Source organism: Oncorhynchus mykiss, chromosome 1, assembly GCF_013265735.2.
Source record: "Oncorhynchus mykiss isolate Arlee chromosome 1, USDA_OmykA_1.1, whole genome shotgun sequence".
Classification (NCBI taxonomy): domain Eukaryota; kingdom Metazoa; phylum Chordata; class Actinopteri; order Salmoniformes; family Salmonidae; genus Oncorhynchus; species Oncorhynchus mykiss.
Genome location: NC_048565.1, coordinates 4,962,602 through 4,987,403, shown reverse-complemented (window position 1 = coordinate 4,987,403; position 24,802 = coordinate 4,962,602). Strand labels below are relative to the sequence as shown.

The following is a 24,802-nucleotide window of genomic DNA, read 5'->3' as shown; positions in this document are numbered from 1 at the left end:
CCTATGTGTGGCAATAAACCACGTTGAATCGCATTCAGTCCATTCTCTCAACACCACCAACAGATCTACGGAAATGTTACGCTTAGGGAAGCCATCAATGGATTCTTATTGGACGAACAAATATTTGCCCCGCCCAAAGCAGAAACTCCGATTGGATACTTAAATAGAAAAAAACTCCGCTGTATTGATTTCTTATTGGTCGTATGATGTTTCTGCCTGTTTGGACAGATCAACAACACATTATGTCGGGATGGATGCAGGTAGGAAGTCTTTTTCAAGAAAATCAAGGATCTGAACGTTTTTTCTGTATATTAGCCAGCGTCTGAACAAAAGCAAGCCACTTGTAGATTACTATATTTCGTACAGGATTTCAATTTGTACATCAGTTGAGGTTTAAATGTTACATATATGTTGAATGTGAATAAAGAATAGTCAGTAGCTAGCTAACTAGCCAGTTAACGTTAGCTATCAACCAGTCATTACAATCAACCCATCCAGACAGACAGCCTAAACTATTATTAGTCTAGTTAAACAAGCACTCGGTGTATGTTGGACTGAAAACATCCAGTAGGCGAGCAGAACCAGGTCCAATATAAACGAACCGGATTGTTCAGTGTCACTAGCTAGCTATCTACCGATAACTGCTGAAAGTGATGGTCACATAGCTAACAAGCCAAATAAATGTATTTGCAATGTCATTCTCTGTCGCAAGCCGGGCCAGCCATCTAGCTAGTTCAGCTGTCAAACTGCAGTGAATGAGTCTGTTGTGCCATTTTGAAAGTGCTTGGACCATAGCTAATAATCCTAATGTTATTTAAATCAATATACAGTCAACTGTCACAGTGGTCATTTTATATGAAGACGACAACATCTGATCATGAATGATTCCTTGTTCAAATAGGGATCCCTTGTGTGTGTGTGTGTGTGTGTGTGTGTGTGTGTGTGTGTGTGTGTGTGTGTGTGTGTGTGTGTGTGTGTGTGTGTGTGTGTGTGGTGTACGCTATGTAGCAAGGTGTTCTGAATCAAATGTACTTATATATTTCAGCTACTCTCACGTACGACACACTTGGCTTTGGAGAGTTTGAAGATTTTCCAGAGACCTCAGAGCCGGTGTGGATCTTGGGGAAAGAATTCAACGCACTCACAGGTAATTGGATACATCGGATGAGCTAGGGTGGTGTGAATGTTGTGTGTTCTTCTTGTGTCCTCGTCACGTTACTGTGAAATATGGAATGATTCCATTAGTCATAATGTAAATGCAGAAGTATAGGCCTACAGAATAAACACATAGATCTATCACCGGTCTATCTACATAGATGTTACACAAAGGCATACTGCCCCCAGCAAAAGGCTAATCTGAGAACCAGTCTTTTTTTTTTAAGCTAACATTCCACTCCGGTCTTTTGCTAAAGAGACTGTCCTTTCATCTCAAGGTTCAATATGCAGTTTAATGGTTTTTATTCTAGGCGTGAAGATATTTCAACATGTCTAGACGATTTTTAAGGCTACACTGATCCCTTGTGCTTGGCTGCCGAATGTATGGTGTCCCCATGGGCCTAATGTTTAAAATGAACGTAATGGGATCATCGTTATTATTTTAGCTATCCACGGTAGATGTACCTCCTAATGAAAGAGGCTCCCCATCCTGCTGATGTGAGCTGCTGGCACTTATGTGTTTATGGAGGAGAAAGTGAACTTGCAATTTCCAAAACTTGAGCTCAGTTGGGGAATCTGGGATTTGCCTACGTCAACAGCCAGGGTTTCATTAAATATGCCTAGGCACTGTACTTTAACATTTTTTTTATTATTGCACATTTTAATTAAACTGACAAATATCTGGCTTGCATAGCACAGGTGGTGGGTGTAAACTCAATGTAGTAAGCCAGGCCTAATTTACACTGAGTGTACAAAACATTAAGAACACCTGATCTTTCCATGACATAGACTGACCAGGTGAAGGGGAGGAGACAGGGGAGGATGAAGGATTTTTAAGACTATAGACAATTGAGACATGGATTGTGTATGTGTGCCATTCAGAGGGTGAATGGGCACGACAAAATATTGAAGTGCCTTTGAACGGGGTAGTAGGTGCCAGGGGCACCGGTTTGTGTCAAGAACTGCAATGCTGCTGGGTTTTTCACCCTCAACAGTTTCCTGAGTGTATCAAGAATGGTCCACCACCCAAAGGACATCCAGCCAACTTGACACAACTGTGGGAAGCATTGGAGTCAACATGGACCAGCATCCTTGTGGAACACTTTTCACAACTTGTAGATGCCACGATGAATTGAGGCTGTTTTGAGGTGGGGGGGGGGGGAATTAACTTCTGACTTACACATCTCTGTCTTCACTGTTCCTTTGACCAGCCATGCCTCTCCACTTAGCTCTCTCTTCCATCCTCTCTCTATGCCTCTTATAGCTATTGAACCAGTAGCGACAATATATTCAGAACCAAATATATAAACATAACATGCAATTTCAAAGATTTTACTGAGTTATAGTTCATCTAAGGAAATCAGTCAATTGAAATAAATGAGTTAGGCTCCAGTCTATTGATTTCACATGACTGGGAATACAGATATACATCTGTTGGTCACAGATACTTAAAAGAAAAAGTAGGGGCGTGGATCAGAAAACCAGTCAGTATCTGGTGTGACCACCAATTGCCTCATGCAGCACAACACATCTCCTTCGCATAGAGTTGATCAGGCTGTTGATGGTGGAATGTTGTTCCCACTCCTTTTCAATGGCTGTGTAAAGTTGCTTGGATATTGGCGGGAACTGGAACACGCTGTCGTGCACGTCGATCCAGAGCATCCCAAACATGCTCAATGAGTGACATGTCTGAGTATACAGGCCATGGAAGAACTGAGACATTTTCAGCTTCCAGGTATTATGTACAGATCCTTGTGACATCAGGTTGTGCATTATCATGCTGAAACATGAGGTGGTGGCGGCAGATGAATGGCAGGACAATGGGCCTCAGGATCTCATCACGGTATCTCAGAATGCCCAATGTTAGAATATTTTCCTATCAAATTCATGAATTAAGTTAGAATATTTTCCTATCAACTTCATGAATTAAGTTAGAATATTTTCCTATCAAATTCATGAATTAAGTTTGAGAATTTTCCTATCTGTCTAATTTGCATAAACATTGTGATTGAATGATAGCTGTGAGGGTTATCAAATTGTCTGATATTCTGGAGTTCCATAATGATAGAATGTTAATTTGATGGTTTTCCCGAAAGGCCAGTCTCTTTGGCACATGACACGAGTGCCGAGGAATAGCTGAATAGAGACGGGCAACCAGGCTCTAACAGAAGTCATACTTCTCAGCTAACTCATTGTCTTTTGTTTTATATCCAGAAAAGGATGACATTCTTTCAGATGTCACTTCACGATTATGGTTCACCTACAGAAAAAACTTCTCACCCATTGGTGAGTAGCCCAATCCTACTGTAGATAGCCACAGAGTAAACCAAGGTCATTTTTGATTGTATACGCCAATAAGATTAGCCTATCAGGTGCAGATCGTTTCAATGTGTTCCAGGAGGGACAGGGCCCACGTCCGACACAGGCTGGGGCTGCATGCTGCGATGTGGACAGATGATCCTAGGCGAGGCCCTGGTCTGCAGGCATCTAGGCCGAGGTAAGGATGACTGCTTTACTAATTCTTTAGCGTCATCTGTTCCCTGAAGAATACAGCTAGTGGTCCCTCCCTTCAATGTTAGTTTCTATTATCCCCCCCCTCAACATTAGCTTCTATTATCCCACCCTCAACGTTAGCTTCTATTATCCCCCCCTCAACATTAGCTTCTATTATCCCCCCCTCAACATTAGCTTCTATTATCCCCCCCCTCAACGTTAGCTTCTATTATCCCCCCCCCTCAACGTTAGCTTCTATTATCCCCCCCTCAACATTAGCTTATTTTATCCCCCCCTCAACATTAGCTTCTATTATCCCCCCTTAACGTTAGCTTCTATTAACCCCCCTCAACGTTAGCTTCTATTATCCCCCCTCAACGTTAGCTTCTATTATCCCCCCTCAACGTTAGCTTCTATTATCCCCCCTCAACGTTAGCTTCTATTATCCCCCCTCAACGTTAGCTTCTATTATCCCCCCTCAACATTAGCTTCTATTATCCCCCCCTCAACGTTAGCTTCTATTATCCCCCCCTCAACGTTAGCTTCTATTATCCCCCCTCAACGTTAGCTTCTATTATCCCCCCCTCAACTTTAGCTTCTATTATCCCCCCTTAACGTTAGCTTCTATTATCCCCCCTTAACGTTAGCTTCTATTATCCCCCCCTCAACGTTAGCTTCTATTATCCCCTCCCCTCAATGTTAGCTTCTATTATCCCCCCCCTCAACGTTAGCTTCTATTATCCCCCCTTAACGTTAGCTTCTATTATCCCCCCTCAACGTTAGCTTCTATTACCCCCCCTTAACGTTAGCTTCTATTATCCCCCCCTCAACGTTAGCTTCTATTATCCCCCCTCAACGTTAGCTTCTATTATCCCCCCCTCAACGTTAGCTTCTATTATCCCCCCCTTAACGTTAGCTTCTATTATCCCCCCCTCAACGTTAGCTTCTATTACCCCCCCTCAACGTTAGCTTCTATTACCCCCCCCCCCTTAACGTTAGCTTCTATTACCCCCCCCTTAACTCAGCTTCTATTACCCCCCCCCCCCTCAACGTTAGCTTCTATTATCCCCCCTCAACGTTAGCTTCTATTATCCCCTCCCCTCAACGTTAGCTTCTATTATCCCCTCCCCTCAACGTTAGCTTCTATTATCCCCTCCCCTCAACGTTAGCTTCTATTATCCCCTCCCCTCAACGTTAGCTTCTATTACCCCCCCCCTCAATGTTAGCTTCTATTATCCCCTCCCCTCAACGTTAGCTTCTATTACCCCCCCCCCCTCAATGTTAGCTTCTATTATCCCCTCCCCTCAACGTTAGCTTCTATTATCCCCCCCCTCAACGTTAGCTTCTATTACCCCCCCCCCTCAACGTTAGCTTCTATTATCCCCCCCTCAACTTTAGCTTCTATTATTCAAGATGTATTCAAGATGAATTATCTCTGTCACAGTGTGGTACAGATCTCCTATTGCGCTGTACTAGAGTACTCTGTTCAATAGAGCAGTTGTTTCACACAGCAAATGATAATGGTGTTTTTGTTAAGCAGACTGGAGATGGGTGAGAGGCCAGCCTCAGAGAGGACAGTACATCAGTATCCTCAACGCCTTCCTTGACAAGAAAGACAGCTACTATTCTTTACATCAAATTGGTGAATACTGACTTGTAATTAATTCAATTTAAACTACTTTATTTGTTTCTTGGAAAATAGTTTTCCTTTGATTTGTAATCTCATAACAATGATGCACTGATTCAGTAATACTTTATATTTAGAAATGGATGGGTGGTACTTCTTACAATAATAGTGTGTTTCTGACCACCTACTACAATATGACAAATATAATCACAGAACAAGTCGGTCATCTTTATCTTTATTGGTATAACAGCGTCTTTGTCTTTATCAACTAACGTCAGTTGTCTGTGTACTGCAGCCCAGATGACATCGTTATTAGGATGGCACTAACATCAGTTGTCTGTGTACTGCAGCCCAGATGACATCATTATTAGGATGGCACTAACGTCAGTTGTCTGTGTACTGCAGCCCAGATGACATCGTTATTAGGATGGCACTAACATCAGTTGTCTGTGTACTGCAGCCCAGATGACATCGTTATTAGGATGGCACTAACATCAGTTGTCTGTGTACTGCAGCCCAGATGACATCGTTATTAGGATGGCACTAACATCAGTTGTCTGTGTACTGCAGCCCAGATGACATCATTATTAGGATGGCACTAACATCAGTTGTCTGTGTACTGCAGCCCAGATGGCATCGTTATTAGGATGGCACTAACATCAGTTGTCTGTGTACTGCAGCCCAGATGACATCATTATTAGGATGTCACTAACGTCAGTTGTCTGTGTACTGCAGCCCAGATGACGACATTATTAGGATGGCACTAACGTCAGTTGTCTGTGTACTGCAGCCCAGATGGGAGTCGGGGAGGGGAAGTCCATAGGCCAGTGGTACGGACCGAACACAGTGGCACAGGTACTGAAGTAAGTACAGTGAGCTCCTCACTTAGTCTCTAGATCAGGGCTCTCCAACCCTGTTCCTGGAGAGACACCCTCCTGTAGGTTTTAACACCAACCAGGAGGGTATCTCTAGATGATCATCTAGTTACTAGATTATGACTGTACACTTTCAGCCTGATTTTAAGACTAGTCCTGGATAAAACATAAAATCATGCTCAATGAAGAATTAGTTCAGGACCTGTCTTAACCCATGTCAGGAAATCAGTCCCTTAGTGTTTACGGTCATCATCTACAAACTAACCTGTGTTGAATATAGTCTGTCTTGCCCTCAGGAAACTGTGTTGAATATTGTCCGTCTTGCCCTCAGGAAACTAACTGTGTTGAATATTGTCCGTCTTGCCCTCAGGAAACTGTGTTGAATATAGTCCGTCTTGCCCTCAGGAAACTGTGTTGAATATAGTCTGTCTTGCCCTCAGGAAACTGTGTTGAATATTGTCCGTCTTGCCCTCAGGAAACTGTGTTGAATATTGTCCGTCTTGCCCTCAGGAAACTGTGTTGAATATTATCCGTCTTGCCCTCAGGAAACTGTGTTGAATATTGTCCGTCTTGCCCTCAGGAAACTGTGTTGAATATTGTCTGTCTTGCCCTCAGGAAACTGTGTTGAATATTGTCCGTCTTGCCCTCAGGAAACTGTGTTGAATATTGTCCGTCTTGCCCTCAGGAAACTGTGTTGAATATTATCTGTCTTGCCCTCAGGAAACTGTGTTGAATATTGTCCGTCTTGCCCTCAGGAAACTGTGTTGAATATTGTCCGTCTTGCCCTCAGGAAACTGTGTTGAATATTGTCCGTCTTGCCCTCAGGAAACTGTGTTGAATATTGTCCGTCTTGCCCTCAGGAAACTGTGTTGAATATAGTCCGTCTTGCCTTCAGGAAACTGTGTTGAATATTGTCCGTCTTGCCCTCAGGAAACTGTGTTGAATATTGTCTGTCTTGCCCTCAGGAAACTGTGTTGAATATAGTCCGTCTTGCCCTCAGGAAACTGTGTTGAATATAGTCCGTCTTGCCCTCAGGAAACTGTGTTGAATATTGTCCGTCTTGCCCTCAGGAAACTGTGTTGAATATTGTCCGTCTTGCCCTCAGGAAACTGTATTGAATATAGTCCGTCTTGCCCTCAGGAAACTGTGTTGAATATTGTCCGTCTTGCCCTCAGGAAACTGTGTTGAATATAGTTCGTCTTGCCCTCAGGAAACTGTGTTGAATATTGTCCGTCTTGTCCTCAGGAAACTGTGTTGAATATAGTCCGTCTTGCCCTCAGGAAACTGTGTTGAATATTGTCCGTCTTGCCCTCAGGAAACTGTGTTGAATATAGTCCGTCTTGCCCTCAGGAAACTGTGTTGAATATAGTCCGTCTTGCCCTCAGGAAACTGTGTTGAATATAGTCCGTCTTGCCCTCAGGAAACTGTGTTGAATATTGTCCGTCTTGCCCTCAGGAAACTGTGTTGAATATTGTACTTCTTGCCTTCAGGAAACTGTGTTGAATATTGTCCGTCTTGTCCTCAGGAAACTGTGTTGAATATAGTCCGTCTTGCCCTCAGGAAACTGTGTTGAATATTGTCCGTCTTGTCCTCAGGAAACTGTGTTGAATATAGTCCGTCTTGCCCTCAGGAAACTGTGTTGAATATTGTCCGTCTTGCCCTCAGGAAACTGTGTTGAATATTGTCCGTCTTGCCCTCAGGAAACTGTGTTGAATATTGTCCGTCTTGCCCTCAGGAAACTGTGTTGAATATAGTCCGTCTTGCCCTCAGGAAACTGTGTTGAATATAGTCCGTCTTGCCCTCAGGAAACTGTGTTGAATATTGTCCGTCTTGCCCTCAGGAAACTGTGTTGAATATTGTCCGTCTTGCCTTCAGGAAACTGTGTTGAATATTGTCCGTCTTGCCCTCAGGAAACTGTGTTGAATATAGTCCGTCTTGCCCTCAGGAAACTGTGTTGAATATTGTCCGTCTTGCCCTCAGGAAACTGTGTTGAATATTGTCCGTCTTGCCCTCAGGAAACTGTGTTGAATATTGTCCGTCTTGCCCTCAGGAAACTGTGTTGAATATTGTCCGTCTTGCCCTCAGGAAACTGTGTTGAATATTGTCCGTCTTGCCCTCAGGAAACTGTGTTGAATATTGTCTGTCTTGCCCTCAGGAAACTAACTGTGTTTGACTCGTGGAGTCGTCTGGCGGTACATGTTGCTATGGACAACACCGTGGTGATGGAGGAGATCAGTGAGTAGTGAACACGGTCATGATACTTCATCATTACCACTGTGCATATCAACGTATAGAACATTCACTGAGTGTACAAAACATTCCATGACACAGACTGACCCGGTGAAAGCTATGATCCCTTATTGATGTCACTTGATCAATCCACTTCAATCAGTGTAGATGAAGGGGGAGGAGACAGGTTACATATCATGTTTAAGCCTTGAGACAGTTGAGACATGGTTTGTGTCTGTGTGCCATTCAGAGGGTGAATGGGCAAAACAAAATATTGAAGTGCCTTTGAACGGGGGCATGGTAGTAGGTGACAGGCGCACCGGTTTGTGTCAAGAACTACAACGCTGCTGGGTTTTTCACACTCCTCAACAGTTTCCTGTGTGTATCAAGAATTGTCCACCACCCAAAGGACATCCAGCCAACTTGACACAACTGTGGGAATCATTGGAGTCAACATGGACCAGCATCCCTGTGGAACACTTTCAACACCTTAGAGTCTATACCCTGATGAATTGAGGAGGTTCTGAGGGCAGAAGGGGGTACAACTCAATATTAGGAAGGTGTTCCTAATGTTTTGTACACTCGGTGTATGTCGTTATTGGGGGGAATCAGTCATGGTACTTCTAAGGGTGACGTGCTGCTGGGGCGGTGCTCCCTCACCTTTTTCAATCTGAGAAGACACAGAGCTGGTAAAAAAACTATTCTGGAAAATGAATTCTGATAAATTATAATGAATTACCACTAAAATTCAATGAAAAACGATAGAATGACCAACCCTGAAATCTGTACAGCAGCCTAGAGGTTAATGATGTCTTCTTCTCTTTCTGTACAGCAGTCTAGAGGGTTAATGGTTTCTTCTCTCTCTGTACAGCAGTCTAGAGGGTTAATGGTTTCTTCTCTCTCTTTACAGCAGTCTAGAGGGTTAATGGTTTCTTCTCTCTCTGTAGAGCAGTCTAGAGGGTTAATGATGTATTCTCTCTGTAGAGCAGTCTAGAGGGTTAATGATGTATTCTCTCTGTACAGCAGTCTAGAGGGTTAATGATGGTTTCTTCTCTCTCTGTACAGCAGTCTAGAGGGTTAATGATGGTTTCTTCTCTCTCTGTTCAGCAGTCTAGAGGGTTAATGGTTTCTTCTCTCTCTGTACAGCAGTCTAGAGGGTTAATGATGGTTTCTTCTCTCTCTCTGCGAGAATGTTGAACTATAGGCTACATTTGTCCACTGCAGTGGCAAAGGCTTGACCTCTTTGGCCAATCAGAAAGTTAAAAAAAAAATATATAAATCTATATTCACCATGTGTCTGCCTTGATATTCATAAAACTCCACGGACCTCCTCTTGCGCAGTGGAACCCAGAATGAAATGTGACCACTTGGTTACGGCGACACACAAACCAGCGTGGAGATATTTAGCCGCTATTGGTTGAGAATGATGCATGACCTGTTTCTAGATTGGTCAAGTTGGAGGTCGTAAGGCATTTAGGTTCTAGTTTGAGATGCATGAAAACACCACACCAACATATTTATTTTTTATGTCTGTTTTATAATACATTTCCTGTAATTCTACACAGTAATGATTTATGTCCACTACTTGATGAATTTGTTTCGCTTTAATCTATGCAAATAAATTAAAAGAAATAAAACAAAAAAAAACATCAAGCGATATGATGAAACTGGCTCTCATGAAAACCGCCACAGGAAAGGAAGACCCAGAGTTACCTCTGCTGCAGAGGAGACGTTCATTACAGTAACAGAGACATGTCAACATCAACTGTTCAGAGGAGACGGCGTGAATCAGGCCTTTCATGGTTGCATTGTTGCAAAGAAACCACAACTAAAGGACACCAATGAGAAGAGGAGACTTTCTTTGGCCAAGAAACACGAGCAATGGACATTAGACCGGTGGAAATCTGTCCTTTTGGTCTGATGAGTCACAATTTGAGATTTTTCTTTCCAACCGCCGTGTCTTTGTGAGACAGAGTAAGTGAACGGATGACCTCTGCATGGTGGGAACCACACGTGAAGCATGGAGGAGGAGGTGTTATGGTGTGGGGGTGCTTTGCTGGTGACATTGACAGTGTTTTATTTACTTAACCAGCATGGCTACCAGAGCATTCTGCAGCAATACACCATGCATTCTGATTTGCGCTTAGTGGGATTATAATTTATTTTTCAACAGGACAATGACCCAACACACCTCCAGGCTGTGTAAGGGCTATTTGACCAAGAAGGAGAGTAATGGAGTGCTGCATCAGATGACCTGGCCTCCACAATCCCCTGACCTCAACCCCAATTGAGATGGTTTGGGATGAGTTGGATCACAGAATGAAGGAAAAGCAGCCAACAAGTGCTCAGCATATGTGGGAACTTCACGACTCTTAAAAGCATTCCAGGTGTAGCCGGTTGGGAGAATGCCAAGAGTGCGCAAAGAGTGGCTACTTTGAAGAATCTATAATATATTTTCATTTGTTTAACACTTTTTTTGGTTGCAACATGATTCCATATGTGTTATTTCATAGTTTTTGATATTTTCACTATTACAGTAAAAACAAAAAAACTTGTGGGTGTGCAAATAGCACTACACCACTGGGTATTTCCCTTCGGCAAATCAGATCACAACTCCATTTTTGCTCCTCCCTTCCTATAGGCAGAAACTCAAACAGGAAGTACTCATGTTAAGGTCTATTCAGTGCTGGTCTGACCAATCGGAATCCACGCTTCAAGATTGTTTTGATCACGCTGACTGGGATATATTCCGGGTAGCCTCGGAGAATAACATTGATGTATACACAGACTGAGTTCATCAGGAAGTGTATAAGAGGACGTTGTTCCCACTGTGACTATTAAAACCTACCCAAACCAGAAACCGTGGATATATGGCAGCATTCACGCTAAACTGAAAGTGTGAACCACCGCATTTAAGCATGGCAATGTGACTGGGAATATGGCCGAATAAAAAAGAAAACAGTGTAGTTGTTCCCTCCGTAAGGCAATCAAACAGGCAAAATGTCAGTATAGATACAAAGTGGAATCGGAATTCAACAGCTCAGACATGAGTCTACAGGGTCTACAGACAATCAAAGGGAAAACCAACCACAAAGGGAAAATCAGCCACGTCCCGGACACCGACGTCTTGGTTCCGGACAAGCTAAACAACTTCTTCGCCCGCTTTGAGGACGACACAGTGCGCAGACCAAGGACTGTAGACAAAGTTGAATCGGAATTCAACGGCTCAGACACGAGATGTATGTGGCAGGGTCTACAAAAAAATCACACATTACAAAACCTTGCGGACACCAATGTCTTGCTCCCGGACAAGCTAAACCCCTTCTTCGCCCGCTTCGAGGATAACACAGTGCCATCGACGCGGTCCGCTTCCAAGGACTGTGGGCTCTCATTCTCCGTAAGACATTTTAAGCGTGTTAACCCTCGCCAGGCTGCCAGCGCAGACCAGCTGGCTGGAGTGTTTACGGACATATTCAATCTCTCCCTGTCCCAATCTGCTATCCCCACTTGCTTTTAGATGTCCACCATTGTTCCTGTACCCAAGAAAGCAAAGGTAACTGAAATAAACGACTACAGCCTCGTAGCACTCACTTCTGTCATCATGAAGTGCTTTGAGAGTCTAGTTAAGGATCATATCACCTCCATCCTACCTGACACCCTAGACCCACTTCAATTTGCTTACCCCCCCAATAGATTCACAGACGATGTAATCGCCATCACCCTGCTCACTGCCCTATTTCATCGGGCCACTCCCAGGTGGTGAATGTAGGAAACAACACCACTTCACTGATCCTTAACACAGGGGCCCCACGTGTGCATGCTCGGGCCCCACAAGGGTGCATGCTCAGCCCCCTCCTGTACTCCCTGTTCACCCATGACTGCGTGGCCATGCACGTCTCCAACTCAATTATCAAGTTTGCAGACGACAACCATAGTAAGCCTGATTACCAACAATGACAACAAAATGAAGGCGCTGATCATGGACTTGAGGAAACAGCAGAGGGAGCACCCCCTATCCACCTCGACAGGACTGTGGTGGAGAAGGTGGAAAGCTTCAAGTTCCTCTGCGACAAACTGAAATGGACCCCCACACAGACAGTGTGGTGAAGAAGGCACAACAGCGCCTCTTCAACCTCAGGAGGCTGAAGAAATTCAGCTTGGCCCCAAAGACCCTCACAAACATTTACAGATGTACAATTAAGAGCATCCTGTTGGGCTGGTACGGCAACTGCACTGCCCACAACCGTAAGGCTCTCCAGAGGGTAGTGAGGTCTGCACAAAACATCACCGGGGGCAAACTACCTGCCCTCCAGGACACCTACACCACCCGATGTCACAGGAAGGCCAAAGGGTCATCAAGGACATCAACCACCCGAGCCACGGCCTGTTCACCCCGCTATCACCCAGAGGATGAGGTCCGTGCAGGTGCATCAAAGCTGGGACCGAGAGACTGAAAAACAGCTTCTATCAAGGTCATCAAATCAAATATATATTTTTTTATATAGCCCTTCGTACATCAGCTGATATCTCAAAGTGCTGTACAGAAACCCAGCCTAAAACCCCAAACAGCAATCAAGCACGGTGGCTAGGAAAAACTCCCTAGAAAGGCCAAAACCTAGAGAGGAACCAGGCTATGTCAGTCCTCTTCTGGCTGTGCCGAGTGGAGATTATAACAGAACATGGCCAAGATGTTCAAATGTTCATAAATGACCAGCATGGTCGAATAATAATAAGGCAGAACAGTTGAAACTGGAGCAGCAGCACGGCCAGGTGGACTGGGGACAGCAAGGAGTCATTATGTCAGGTAGTCCTGGGGCATGGTCCTAGGGCTCAGGTCAGTTGAAACTGGAGCATCAGACTGTTAAATAGCCATCACTATCCGGCTACCACCCGGTTACTCAACCTTAGAGGCAACTGCCATAGACTTGGAATCACTGACCACTTTAATAATAGTTACTTTTAATAATGTTTTACTAATTTTTATTTTATTTTATTTTACCTTTTATTTAACTAGGCAAGTCATATCTTATTTTCAATGACGGCCTAGGAACAGTAGGTTAACTGGTCTAGGAACAGTGTTCAGGGGCAGAACGGTGTCAGCTCGGTGTCAGCTCGGTGTTTGAACTTGCAATCTTTCGGTTACTAGTCCAACGCTCTAACCACTAGGCTACGCTGCCACCCCTGCTTTACTCATATGTACATACTGTATTCTATTCTACGGTATTTTACTGAATGCCACTGACATTGCTCGTCCTAATATTTATATATTTCTTAATTCCATTATTTACCTTTTACATTTGTGTGTATAGTTGTGAATTGTTAGATACTACTGCACTGTTGGAGCTAGGAACACAAGTGTTTAGTTAGATATTACTGCACTGTTGGAGCTAGGAACACAATCATTTATCTAGATATTACTGCACTGTTGGAGCTAGGAACACAAGCGTTTAGTTAGATACTGCACTGTTGGAGCTAGAAACACAAGCATTTAGTTAGATACTACTGCACTGTTGGAGCTAGAAACACAAGCATTTAGTTAGATATTACTGCACTGTTGGAGCTAGAAACACAAGCATTTAGTTAGATATTACTGCACTGTTGGAGCTAGGAACACAAGCATTTAGTTAGATACTACTGTCCTGTTGGAGCTAGAAACACAAGCCTTTAGTTAGATACTACTGCACTGTTAGAGCTAGAAACACAAGCATTTAGTTAGATACTACTGCACTGGTGGAGCTAGGAACACAAGCCTTTAGTTAGATACTACTGCCCTGTTCGAGCTAGAAACACAAGCATTTAGTTAGATACTACTGCACTGTTGGAGCTAGAAACACAAGCATTTAGTTAGATATTACTGCACTGTTGGAGCTAGAAACACAAGCATTTAGTTAGATATTACTGCACTGTTGGAGCTAGGAACACAAGCATTTAGTTAGATATTACTGCACTGTTAGAGCTAGAAACACAAGCATTTAGTTAGATATTACTGCACTGTTGGAGCTAGGAACACAAACATTTAGTTAGATATTACTGCACTGTTAGAGCTAGAAACACAAGCATTTAGTTAGATACTACTGCACTGTTAGAGCTAGAAACACAAGCATTTAGTTAGATACTACTGCACTGTTGGAGCTAGGAACACAAGCATTTAGTTAGATATTACTGCACTGTTAGAGCTAGAAACACAAGCATTTAGTTAGATACTACTGCACTGTTGGAGCTAGGAACACAAACATTTAGTTAGATACTACTGCACTGTTGGAGCTAGAAACACAAGCATTTAGTTAGATACTACTGCACTGTTGGAGCTAGAAACACAAGCCTTTAGTTAGATACTACTGCACTGTTGGAGCTAGAAACACAAGCATTTAGTTAGATATTACTACACTGTTGGAGCTAGGAACACAAGCATTTAGTTAGATATTACTGCACTGTTGGAGCTAGGAACACAAGCATTTAGTTAGATATTACTACACTGTTGGAGCTAGGAACACAAGCATTTAGTTAGATATTACTGTACTGTTGGAGCTAGGAACACAAGCATTTAGTTAGATACTACTGCACTGTTGGAGCTGGGAACACAAGCATTTAGTTAGATACTACTGCGCTGTTGGAGCTAGGAACACAAGCATTTCACTACACCCTCAATAACATCTGCTAAATATGTGTATGTGACCAATAATAATTTGATTTTGTGTCCAAACCTTTGACTGGTACTGTAGGTATGCCTAAATTGGTGTTTTGAGGGTATTTAAAAAATATATTTAAAAAAATTTGAGACTGTGTGGGCTTAGGAAGACGTTGCAATTGGAGGATGCATGTTCTATATTGATAGGCTTTTCAATAGGATATATCTGTTCTATATTGATAGGCTTTTCAATAGGATATATCTGTTCTATATTGATAGGCTTTTCAATAGGATATATCTGTTCTATATTGATAGGCTTTTCAATAGGATATATCTGTTCTATATTGATAGGCTTTTCAATAGGATATATCTGTTCTATATTGATAGGCTTTTCAATAGGATATATCTGTTCTATATTGATAGGCTTTTCAATAGGATATATCTGTTCTATATGATTACCATTCATCATTACCATTATCATGCATCATTACCACTATCGTTACCATTATCATTCATCATTGCCACTGTCATTATCATCAATCATTACCGCTATCGTTACCATTATCATTACCGTTATCATTCATCATTACTGCTATCATTAACATTATCATCCACCCGTACCACTATCAGTACCACTATCTTACCATTATCATTACCGCTATCACTCATCATTGCCACTAGCATTATCATGCATCATTACCATTATCATGCATCATTACCACTATCATTATCATTCATCATTACCACTATCATTATCATTACCACTATGCCTCATCAATGTATAGAACATGTGGTTAAAGACTGGGGCATCAACTGTTACTCTTAACGTTAACATAATCCCATGTATTATGTTTGTTTTGTCAGTGCAGTCCAGGTAACCCTACGGTATCTTGTGGATCACCTATGGACCAGTCTCCATCATAATTATAGATTGGAACAGGCTATTGACCATTTATGAGACGAGTGAGCTAGACTAATGATACTTATAGATGGGAACAGGCTATTGACCATTTATGAGACGAGTGAGCTAGACTAATGATACTTATAGATGGGAACAGGCTATTGACCATTTATGAGACGAGTGAGCTAGACTAATGATACTTATAGATGGGAACAGGCTATTGACCATTTATGAGACGAGTGAGCTAGACTAATGATACTTATAGATGGGAACAGGCTATTGACCATTTATGAGACGAGTGAGCTAGACTAATGATACTTATAGATGGGAACAGGCTATTGACCATTTATGAGACGAGTGAGCTAGACTAATGATACTTATAGATGGGAACAGGCTATTGACCATTTATGAGACGAGTGAGCTAGACTAATGATACTTATAGATGGGAACAGGCTATTGACCATTTATGAGAAGAGTGAGCTAGACTAATGATATTTGACCTCTCCTCTCCCTCAGAGCGTGTGTGTATTTACACAAAATCTATTCTTGTTTCTCTCACCAGAGCGGTTGTGTATGCCCTGGCTGGACTATGGTGGAGCAGCGTGTGCAGAGCCCCCGGGATGGATACCGAAGCATAACGGCTGCCTGGAGGGGGCCTGTGCCCTGGCCGAGGAGGAGACGGCTCTCTGGAAGCCCCTGGTCCTTCTCATCCCTCTCAGGCTGGGCCTGAGCGAAATCAACAAGGCCTACATCGAGACCCTGAAGGTGAGACAGAGTGGCCAATCATACCAAAATAATACACTTGCATTGAATTGACATGGCAGTTTGATTTTGTTAAATGACCAAAACGTCACCTGCTATTAGAGGCTCAGCCATTGCCAATTTTTATAAATGACCTCTCTTTCTGTGTCTCTTCTAAACAGCAATGCTTTCAGCTGCCCCAGTCCCTGGGTGTCATCGGAGGGAAACCCAACAGTGCCCATTACTTCATAGGCTATGTTGGTATGTCCTGTACACTAACATTACATCTGAAGAAAAAGTATTTGCTTCTGAAAAAGTCTTAAAACACATTTGCTTACTAGCTTCTCTGAATCGTTCAGCTAAAAACAGACACTGTTCAGTCTTGTCATTTGCGGAACAAATTTTTGATATCCAGACATTCTATGTACACTACCGTTCAAACTTTTGGGATCACTTAGAAATGTCCTTGTTTTTGAAAAGACAAACACAGGATAGAAAGTGGAGTGGGAGGCCCCGGTGCACAACTGAGCAAGAGGACAAGTACATTGGAGTGTCTAGTTTGAGAAACAGATGCCTCACAAGTCCTCAACTGGCAGCTTCGTTAAATAGTACTCGCAAAACACCAGTCTCAACGTCAACAGTGAAGAGGCGACTCCGGGATGCTGGCCTTCTAGGCAGAGTTGCAAAGAAAGCCATATCTCAGAGTGGCCAATAAAAATAAAATATTAAGATGGGCAAAAGAACAGACACTGGACAGAGGAACTCTCCCTAGAAGGCCAGCATCCCGGAGTCGCCTCTTCACTGTTGACACTGAGACTGGTGTTTTATGGGTACTATTTAATGAAGCTGCCAGTTGAGGACTTGTGAGGCGTCTGTTTCTCAAACTAGACATTCCAATGTACTTGTCCTCTTGCTCAGGTGTGCACCGGGGCCTCCCACTCCACTTTCTATTTTTCTTTCAAAAACAAGGACATTTCTAAGTGATCCCAACATTTTAACGGTAGTGTTTACACTGAGTATACTAAACATTAGGAACACCTTCCTAATATTCAGTTGCACCCCTCCCACCTCCCCTTTTTCCCCTCAGACCAGCCTTCATTTGTCGGCGCATGGACTCTACAAGGTGTCGAAAGCTTTCCACAGGGATGCTGGCCCATGTTGACTCCAATGAGCATGGCACCTACTACCATACCTCGTTCAAAGGCACTTAAATGTTTGGTCTTGCCCATTCACCCTCTGAATGGCACACATACACAAACCATGTCTCAAGTCTTAAAAATCCTTCTTTAACCCATCTCCTCCTCTTCGGCTACACTGATTGAAGTGGATTTAACAAGGGACATCAATAAGGGATCATAGCTTTCACCCTGGATTCACCTGGTCATTCTATGTCATGGAAACAGCGGGTGTTCCTAATGTTTTGTACACTCCATGTGTCTGTTATTCCAATACACCTCTGACTGGTCTCCTTACTGTATGGCCCCTATCCTATGTCCCCCCAGGAGAGGAGTTGATCTACCTGGACCCCCACACCACCCAGCCTGCAGTAGAGCCCTGTGAGGACAGCCAGGTCCCCGACGACACTTACCACTGTCAGCATCCGCCGTGCCGCATGCACATCTGTGAAATAGACCCCTCCGTCGCAGTGGTAAGAAGGACAGAGGCAGAACCTATGTAGGTCAAAGAATCGCAGTGGTAAGAAGGACAGAGGCAGAACCTATGTAGGTCAAAGAATCGCAGTGGTAAGAAGGACAGAGGCAGAACATACAGTGGGGAGAACAAGTATTTGATACACTGCCGATTTTGCAGGTTTTCCTACTAGAGGTCTGTAATTTTTATCATAGGTACACTTCAACTGTGAGAGACGGAATCTAAAACAAAAATCCAGAAAATCACATTGTATGATTTTTAAGTAATTAATTTGCATTTTATTGCATGACATAAGTGTTTGATACATCAGAAAAGCAGAACTTAATATATGGTACAGAAACCTTTGTTTGCAATTCCAGAGATTATACGTTTCCTGTAGTTCTTGACCAGGTTTGCACACACTGCAGCAGGGATTTTGGCCCACTCCTCCATACAGACCTTCTCCAGATCCTTCAGGTTTCGGGGCTGTCGCGGGGCAATACGGACTTTCAGCTCCCTCCAAAGATGTTCTATTGGGTTCAGGTCTCATCTTCAGGTCGCAATTGTAAATGAGAACTTGTTCTCAACTTGCCTACCTGGTTAAATAAAGGTGAAATAAATAAATAAATAAAGGTCTGGAGACTGGCTAGGCCACTGCAGGACCTTGAGATGCTTCTTACGGAGCCACTCCTTAGTTGCCCTGGCTGTGTGTTTCGGGTCGTTGTCATGCTGGAAGACCCAGCCACGACCCATCTTCAATGCTCTTACTGAGGGAAGGAGGTTGTTGGCCAAGATCTCGCGATACATGGCCCCATCCATCCTCCCCTCAATACGGTGCAGTCATCCTGTCCCCTTTGCAGAAAAGCATCCCCAAAGAATGATGTTTCCACCTCCATGCTTCACGGTTGGGATGGTGTTCTTGGGGTTGTACTCATCCTTCTTCTTCCTCCAAACACAGCGAGTGGAGTTTAGACCAAAAAACTATATTTTTGTCTCATCAGACCACATGACCTTCTCGCATTCCTCCTCTGGATCATCCAGATGGTCATTGGCAAACTTCAGATGGGCCTGGACATGCGCTGGCTTGAGCAGGGGGACCTTGCGTGCGCTGCATGATTTTAATCCATGATGGCGTAGTGTGTTACTAATGGTTTTCTTTGAGACTGTGGTCCCAGCTCTCTTCAGGTCATTGACCAGGTCCTGCCGTGTAGTTCTGGGCTGATCCATCACCTTCCTCATGATCATTGATGCCCCACGAGGTGAGATCTTGCATGGAGCCCCAGGCCGAGGGTGATTGACCGTCATCTTGAACTTCTTCCATTTTCTAATAATTGCGCCAACAGTTGTTGCCTTCTCACCAAGCTGCTTGCCTATTGTCCTGTCGCCCATCCCAGCCTTGTGCAGGTCTACAATTTTATCCCTGATGTCCTTACACAGCTCCCTGGTCTTGGCCATTGTGGAGAGGTTGGAGTCTGTTTGATTAAGTGTGTGGACAGGTGTCTTTTAGACAGGTAAAGAGTTCAAACAGGTGCTGTTAATACAGGTAATGAGTGGAGAACAGGAGGGCTTCTTAAAGAAAAACTAACAGGTCTGTGAGAGCCGGAATTCTTACTGGTTGGTAGGTGATCAAATACTTATGTTGTACAATAAAATGCAAATTAATGACTTAAATATCATACAATGTGATTTTCTGGATTTTTAGATTTTTTTTGATTTTTAGATTCCGTCTCTCACAGTTGAAGTGTACCTATGATAAAAAGTACAGACCTCTACATGCTTTGTAAGTTGGAAAACCTGCAAAATCGGCAGTGTATCAAATACTTGTTCTCCCCACTGTAGGTAGGTCAAAGAAGATGGAGCAATACTTTAGCTTGTAGGAACAACTCCATTTTTTTCTGGGTGACCTAAATATTGACTCGTTTTCACTCAAGCTGCCCACTCAAGAAAAAAAGCTTCAAACAGTAACTAGTGCCTGTAACCAGGTTCAGGTTGTCAGTCAACCTACCAGGGTGGTAGCAAACAACACAGGAATAAAACCAGCCACGTATTGATCACATCTTTACGAATGCTGCGGAAATCTGCTCTGAAGCAGTATCCAAATCAATAGAATGTATTGATCATAGTATAGTAGCCACATCTAGAAGAACCCAACGTTCCAAAGGCTTGGGCCTGGTGTAGTGTCTAAGAGATCATACAAGAGGTTCTGTAGGGGTTCCTATGTTGAAGATGTATAGAGTATTTACTGGTGTGATGATCCCTTTAATTGGGTCTTCCACATACTGATAACCCATTTAAAGGGATACTTTGGGATTTTGGCAATGAAGCCCTTTACCTACTATAGAGCAAAAGGGGGGGTGGGGACCACAGGACAACATGACGATGACAACACGGACCTCTTCCACATCCAAGTGGGCAGTAAAATCTGATTTATAAATTCTATATTCTTTAAACGTAACGCCTCACGGAACAACGCGGAAGGTGAAGAGACACAAACTCGCACACTAACTCAAAGCATTCTAGACACACACTGTAGTGTTGTGGATTTTATATTGTACATTTGTAATAGAGTAGTAATATATATTGTATGGTGTAATGTTTTATTTACAATGTAGGCAGTTGTGTTGTGAGGTAAAAAAAATAATAATAATAATAAATGAAACCCTTTTTGGACCCCAGGAAGAGGTGAGAATTCTAAGAAATACTAATGATAGCATTAGCAAAAGCTAATTCTGATGACCACTATATGAAGTGAATCGCTAAATGCCTCTTAAGTTGGTTATTTATGATTCTAGTTCGATAGATGTGTTTTTTTTTTTTTTTGCCCTAACAGATTGTTTTAACACAGTAAAGCAGACAATCCTACAGTCGTCTTGTTTTCTGATGTTTACCAGGGTTTCTTCTGCCGAACGGAGGACGACTTCGACGACTGGTGTATGCGAATCCGAAAGGTACGGTACGCTGTTTTCCCTTTGAGGTTAAAGGTTAAATCCACCCGAAAAACCACTCATTCATTTAATATGCATTGTTAAATGATACTATGTGAGAACAATTTGTTTCATTTTTTTTTTGCGTTATAATAATGTTGGTAGCAACATGGAAAATCGGCGTGGAAATATGTTGCAGTTCAAGTAGACTACATACCCCACAATGCAATGTTCTCTATGGGCTGTCTGGCTAGCTACACACAATACCAAAGGCAATATCAGCATGTGAAGTAGCTAGTTAACTTTTAAACCGCCCAAACAAACTGCACTATCAAGTTAGTCTACAAGCTCACCGTGTTCAACCTGCAGATCGATGTGCCTCAGAGTGGAGTCTGACCTGTACTTTTGAGGAGATGGTGGAAACGCTGCCCATGCTACGTCAATGGGCCGCACAGTGCATTCTGGGCGATTCTGGGACAAAGAGCGCTCTCCTTCAAGGAGTGAATTGGAGTCTATTGGGCGCTAGCTCAAAAACCCAAACATTAGCACACATTTTTTGTCAACAAAAAAGTGCAACATTACAAATCTTTCAATATTGCTAAAAATTTGATCAACGGCTCATTCGAAAGAACATTCTCCCGAGTTATGACATCGGCCAGTATTGTAATCTGACATGCATGATAGACGTTGTCGCAATCTAAAAGTCATATTCCTATTAACTTCCGGTGTAGTGAGAGAGACTTTTTATCACAGTGCCACATCAGACCGGCCGGGTTTCTGTCTGCTTAAACGCCAATGTCTCAGATAAACATGAAATGACCCTGGGAATCGATAGAACATTTAAAAACAATATAACATACAAAATGGGTGACTCTTTCCTTTTTTTTTTAAAGAATTCACCTTGATGTAACCGATGTGAAATGGCTAGCTTAGTTAGCGGTGGTGCGCGCTAATAGCGTTTCAATCGGGTGACGTCACTCGCTCTGAGACCTTGAAGTAGTGGTTCTCCTTTGCTCTGCAAGGGCCGCGGCTTTTGTGGCGCGATGGGTAACGATGCTTCGTGGGTGACTGTTGTTGATGTGTGCAGAGGGTCCCTGGTTCGAGCCCGGGTAGGTGCGAGGAGAGGGACGGAAGCTATACTGTTACATTGACACAACTGATTTTCTGTTGTGTTAGTCCCTATTCCCCTGGATCCCAGGAAGACTAGCGGTTCGTAAGGCGTCAGCTAATAGGGGATCTAAAGAAAGAAGAGGGGATAGTTCTGCCGTGGTTCAGTTAGCCCTGTGAGTATTGGGTCCTATGGTGCTGACTGTATTATCTAACCTGTCTTTCCCCCTCAAACCTGTTCCCCCCCCCCCCCCAGTTGCCCCACACTAGAGGAAGCCTGCCCATGTTTGAGCTGGTAGACTGTCAACCATCTCACTTGGCCTGCTCTGTAGACGTGCTCAACCTCACTCCGGGTAAATATCAAACACTTCTGACTACTTGACCTGTCGGGGAAGAGATATTCTCTTGACCTGTGAGGGGGTCGGGGATGGGATATTGTGATTTACTTCTCTTTACAGATGAGGCTGGGATTCAGTCAGAGGTGCGTTGTGGACAAGCGCCTTTTAAAGGCAATTTCCCTGACGTTCGCGGAGATCGCGTTCACGGTAAAATAACATTTTTAAAAAACTGCTGGCGTCGGCTCAAGTGGAATTTACATTTTAAATGTCTACAACACACCTTTCTGTTTGTGCTTGAATCCTGAATCCGGGACATTATGTTGAAGACTAGATAATGTGATTTGATGTATCAACAGATTGTGTTTAAGACATCGATGTGATGACGTTGCTAAATTTTAATGTCTCCATCTCCCGTCTTCTAGATTTCTCAGACCGGTTGGAACGGTTCTTTGATTCGGAGGATGAAGAGTTTGAGATCCTGTCCCTGTGATGATGAGGAGGAATACAGTTACTATCTGTCCTGGCAGAAACCCCCCCGGCGATTCTTCTCTGTATCAGAAGGGAAGCCAATAGGGGACAGGAGATGACTGGTGACATCACTAGCCCAGTCTGGCACCGATTGTGTAGTGATGTGTCAAACAGTTGTCTTCTGGTCAGTCACCTGGTGCTCTCCGTGTCCAATGAGGAGACTCCTTGCTGCGAGGTGGTACCAGGTAGTGCTCTCCGTGTCCAATGAGGAGACTCCTTGCTGCGAGGTGTTACCAGGTAGCGGGAGCTCTCGGGGAAACATTCAGTGCTACGTGCATCTTCACATTGGTTCTCCATTTTAAGTCTGAACACATGTTATATTTCCTTTAAGCCAGGGGCGTCAAACTCATTCCGTGGAGGGCTGAGTGTCTGCAGGTTTTTTTCCCCCATATTGAATTAAGACCTAGACAAATAGGTGATGGGAGTTCCTTAACTAAATTAGTGACCTTTTAATTCATCAAATCAATTACAAGGGTGATGCGGAAAAAGAAAAACGGACACTCGGCCGTCTGTGGAATGAGTTTAACACGTGTGCTGTAAGTGATATGGTGCCTTTCTCCCCCCCCCCCCCCCCTCCCCTCCCCTAAACTGAATTACCATAACACACAACGATGTCTTTAGGAACTTGGTTGACTCTGTCCACTTGTATTGACTGATGTAAATTGTAAATCAAAATGTGGTTGAGTGAAATTTTGAAGACAAAGTAGATTGCTTGTATTATCATTTGTTTTATTGAGAGTACCATTTTATATCTAAAAAAATCCCTGTACTGAACGCTGGCTCATTTTAAAGATGATTTATTTCCTCTAACGACACATGAAGAAAAATGAATGAACGTGTTAATGAAAATACAATTTAAAAAGTTAACGCTTGGACATTTATTTTAGTAGTTTTGGGCTGTGCTCTTTAGAGAATTAAGGATTTGAAATAGTTGATTAATACACACAACCTATATCCTCTTCATATTCAAGTCCTTTCCCTTCTCTGACCTCTCTTCATATTCAAGTCCTTTCCCTTCTCTGACCTCTCTTCATATTCAAGTCCTTTCCCTTCTCTGACCTCTCTTCATATTCAATTCCTTTCCCTTCTCTGACCTCTCTTCATATTCAACAAGTCTTCCCCTTCTCTGACCTCTCTTCATATTCAAGTCCTTTCCCTTCTCTGACCTCTCTTCATATTCAAGTCCTTTCCCTTCTCTGACCTCTCTTCATATTCAAGTCCTTTCCCTTCTCTGACCTCTCTTCATATTCAAGTCCTTTCCCTTCTCTGACCTCTCTTCATATTCAAGTCCTTTCCCTTCTCTGACCTCTCTTCATATTCAAGTCCTTTCCCTTCTCTGACCTCTCTTCATATTCAACAAGTCCTTTCCCTTCTCTGACCTTTCTTCATATTCAAGTCCTTTCCCTTCTCTGACCTCTCTTCATATTCAAGTCCTTTCCCTTCTCTGACCTCTCTTCATATTCAACAAGTCTTCCCCTTCTCTGACCTCTCTTCATATTCAAGTCTTTTCCCTTCTCTGACCTCTTCATATTCAAGTCCTTTCCCTTCTCTGACCTCTCTTCATATTCAACAAGTCTTCCCCTTCTCTGACCTCTCTTCATATTCAAGTCCTTTCCCTTCTCTGACC

The 24,802-nt window shown here is 43.1% G+C and overlaps 1 protein-coding gene across 3 annotated transcripts; it reads left to right on the top strand.

Annotated features, from left to right (window-relative positions):
- Positions 1-189: 189 nt before the first annotated feature.
- On the top strand, positions 190-24,042 carry LOC110525986 (cysteine protease ATG4B). Of its 3 annotated transcripts, XM_036984008.1 has the most exons (14): positions 190-260; positions 1,046-1,147; positions 3,370-3,441; positions 3,554-3,652; positions 5,189-5,290; positions 6,066-6,138; positions 8,306-8,385; positions 16,471-16,673; positions 16,832-16,910; positions 18,152-18,297; positions 21,170-21,226; positions 22,566-22,662; positions 22,768-22,854; positions 23,070-24,042. In XM_036984008.1, the coding sequence occupies exons 1-14, from the start codon at positions 251-253 to the stop codon at positions 23,135-23,137; spliced, it is 1,275 nt and encodes a 424-aa protein (XP_036839903.1). In that variant the 5' UTR covers positions 190-250; the 3' UTR covers positions 23,138-24,042. The 3 variants fall into 3 exon arrangements, with proteins under 3 accessions (XP_036839903.1, XP_036839945.1, XP_036839876.1); XM_036984050.1 differs by lacking the exon at positions 22,768-22,854; XM_036983981.1 differs by having other exon boundaries at positions 22,768-24,042.
- The last annotated feature ends 760 nt before the right edge of the window (positions 24,043-24,802 follow it).

Bases quoted from the DNA above. Each gene is read 5' to 3' on its own strand.
- LOC110525986 (XM_036983981.1), top strand. The intron at 1,148-3,369 runs GTAATTGGATAC...TTTTATATCCAG, and splicing joins AGAATTCAACGCACTCACAG to AAAAGGATGACATTCTTTCA. The intron at 16,674-16,831 runs GTGAGACAGAGT...TCTTCTAAACAG, and splicing joins CCTACATCGAGACCCTGAAG to CAATGCTTTCAGCTGCCCCA.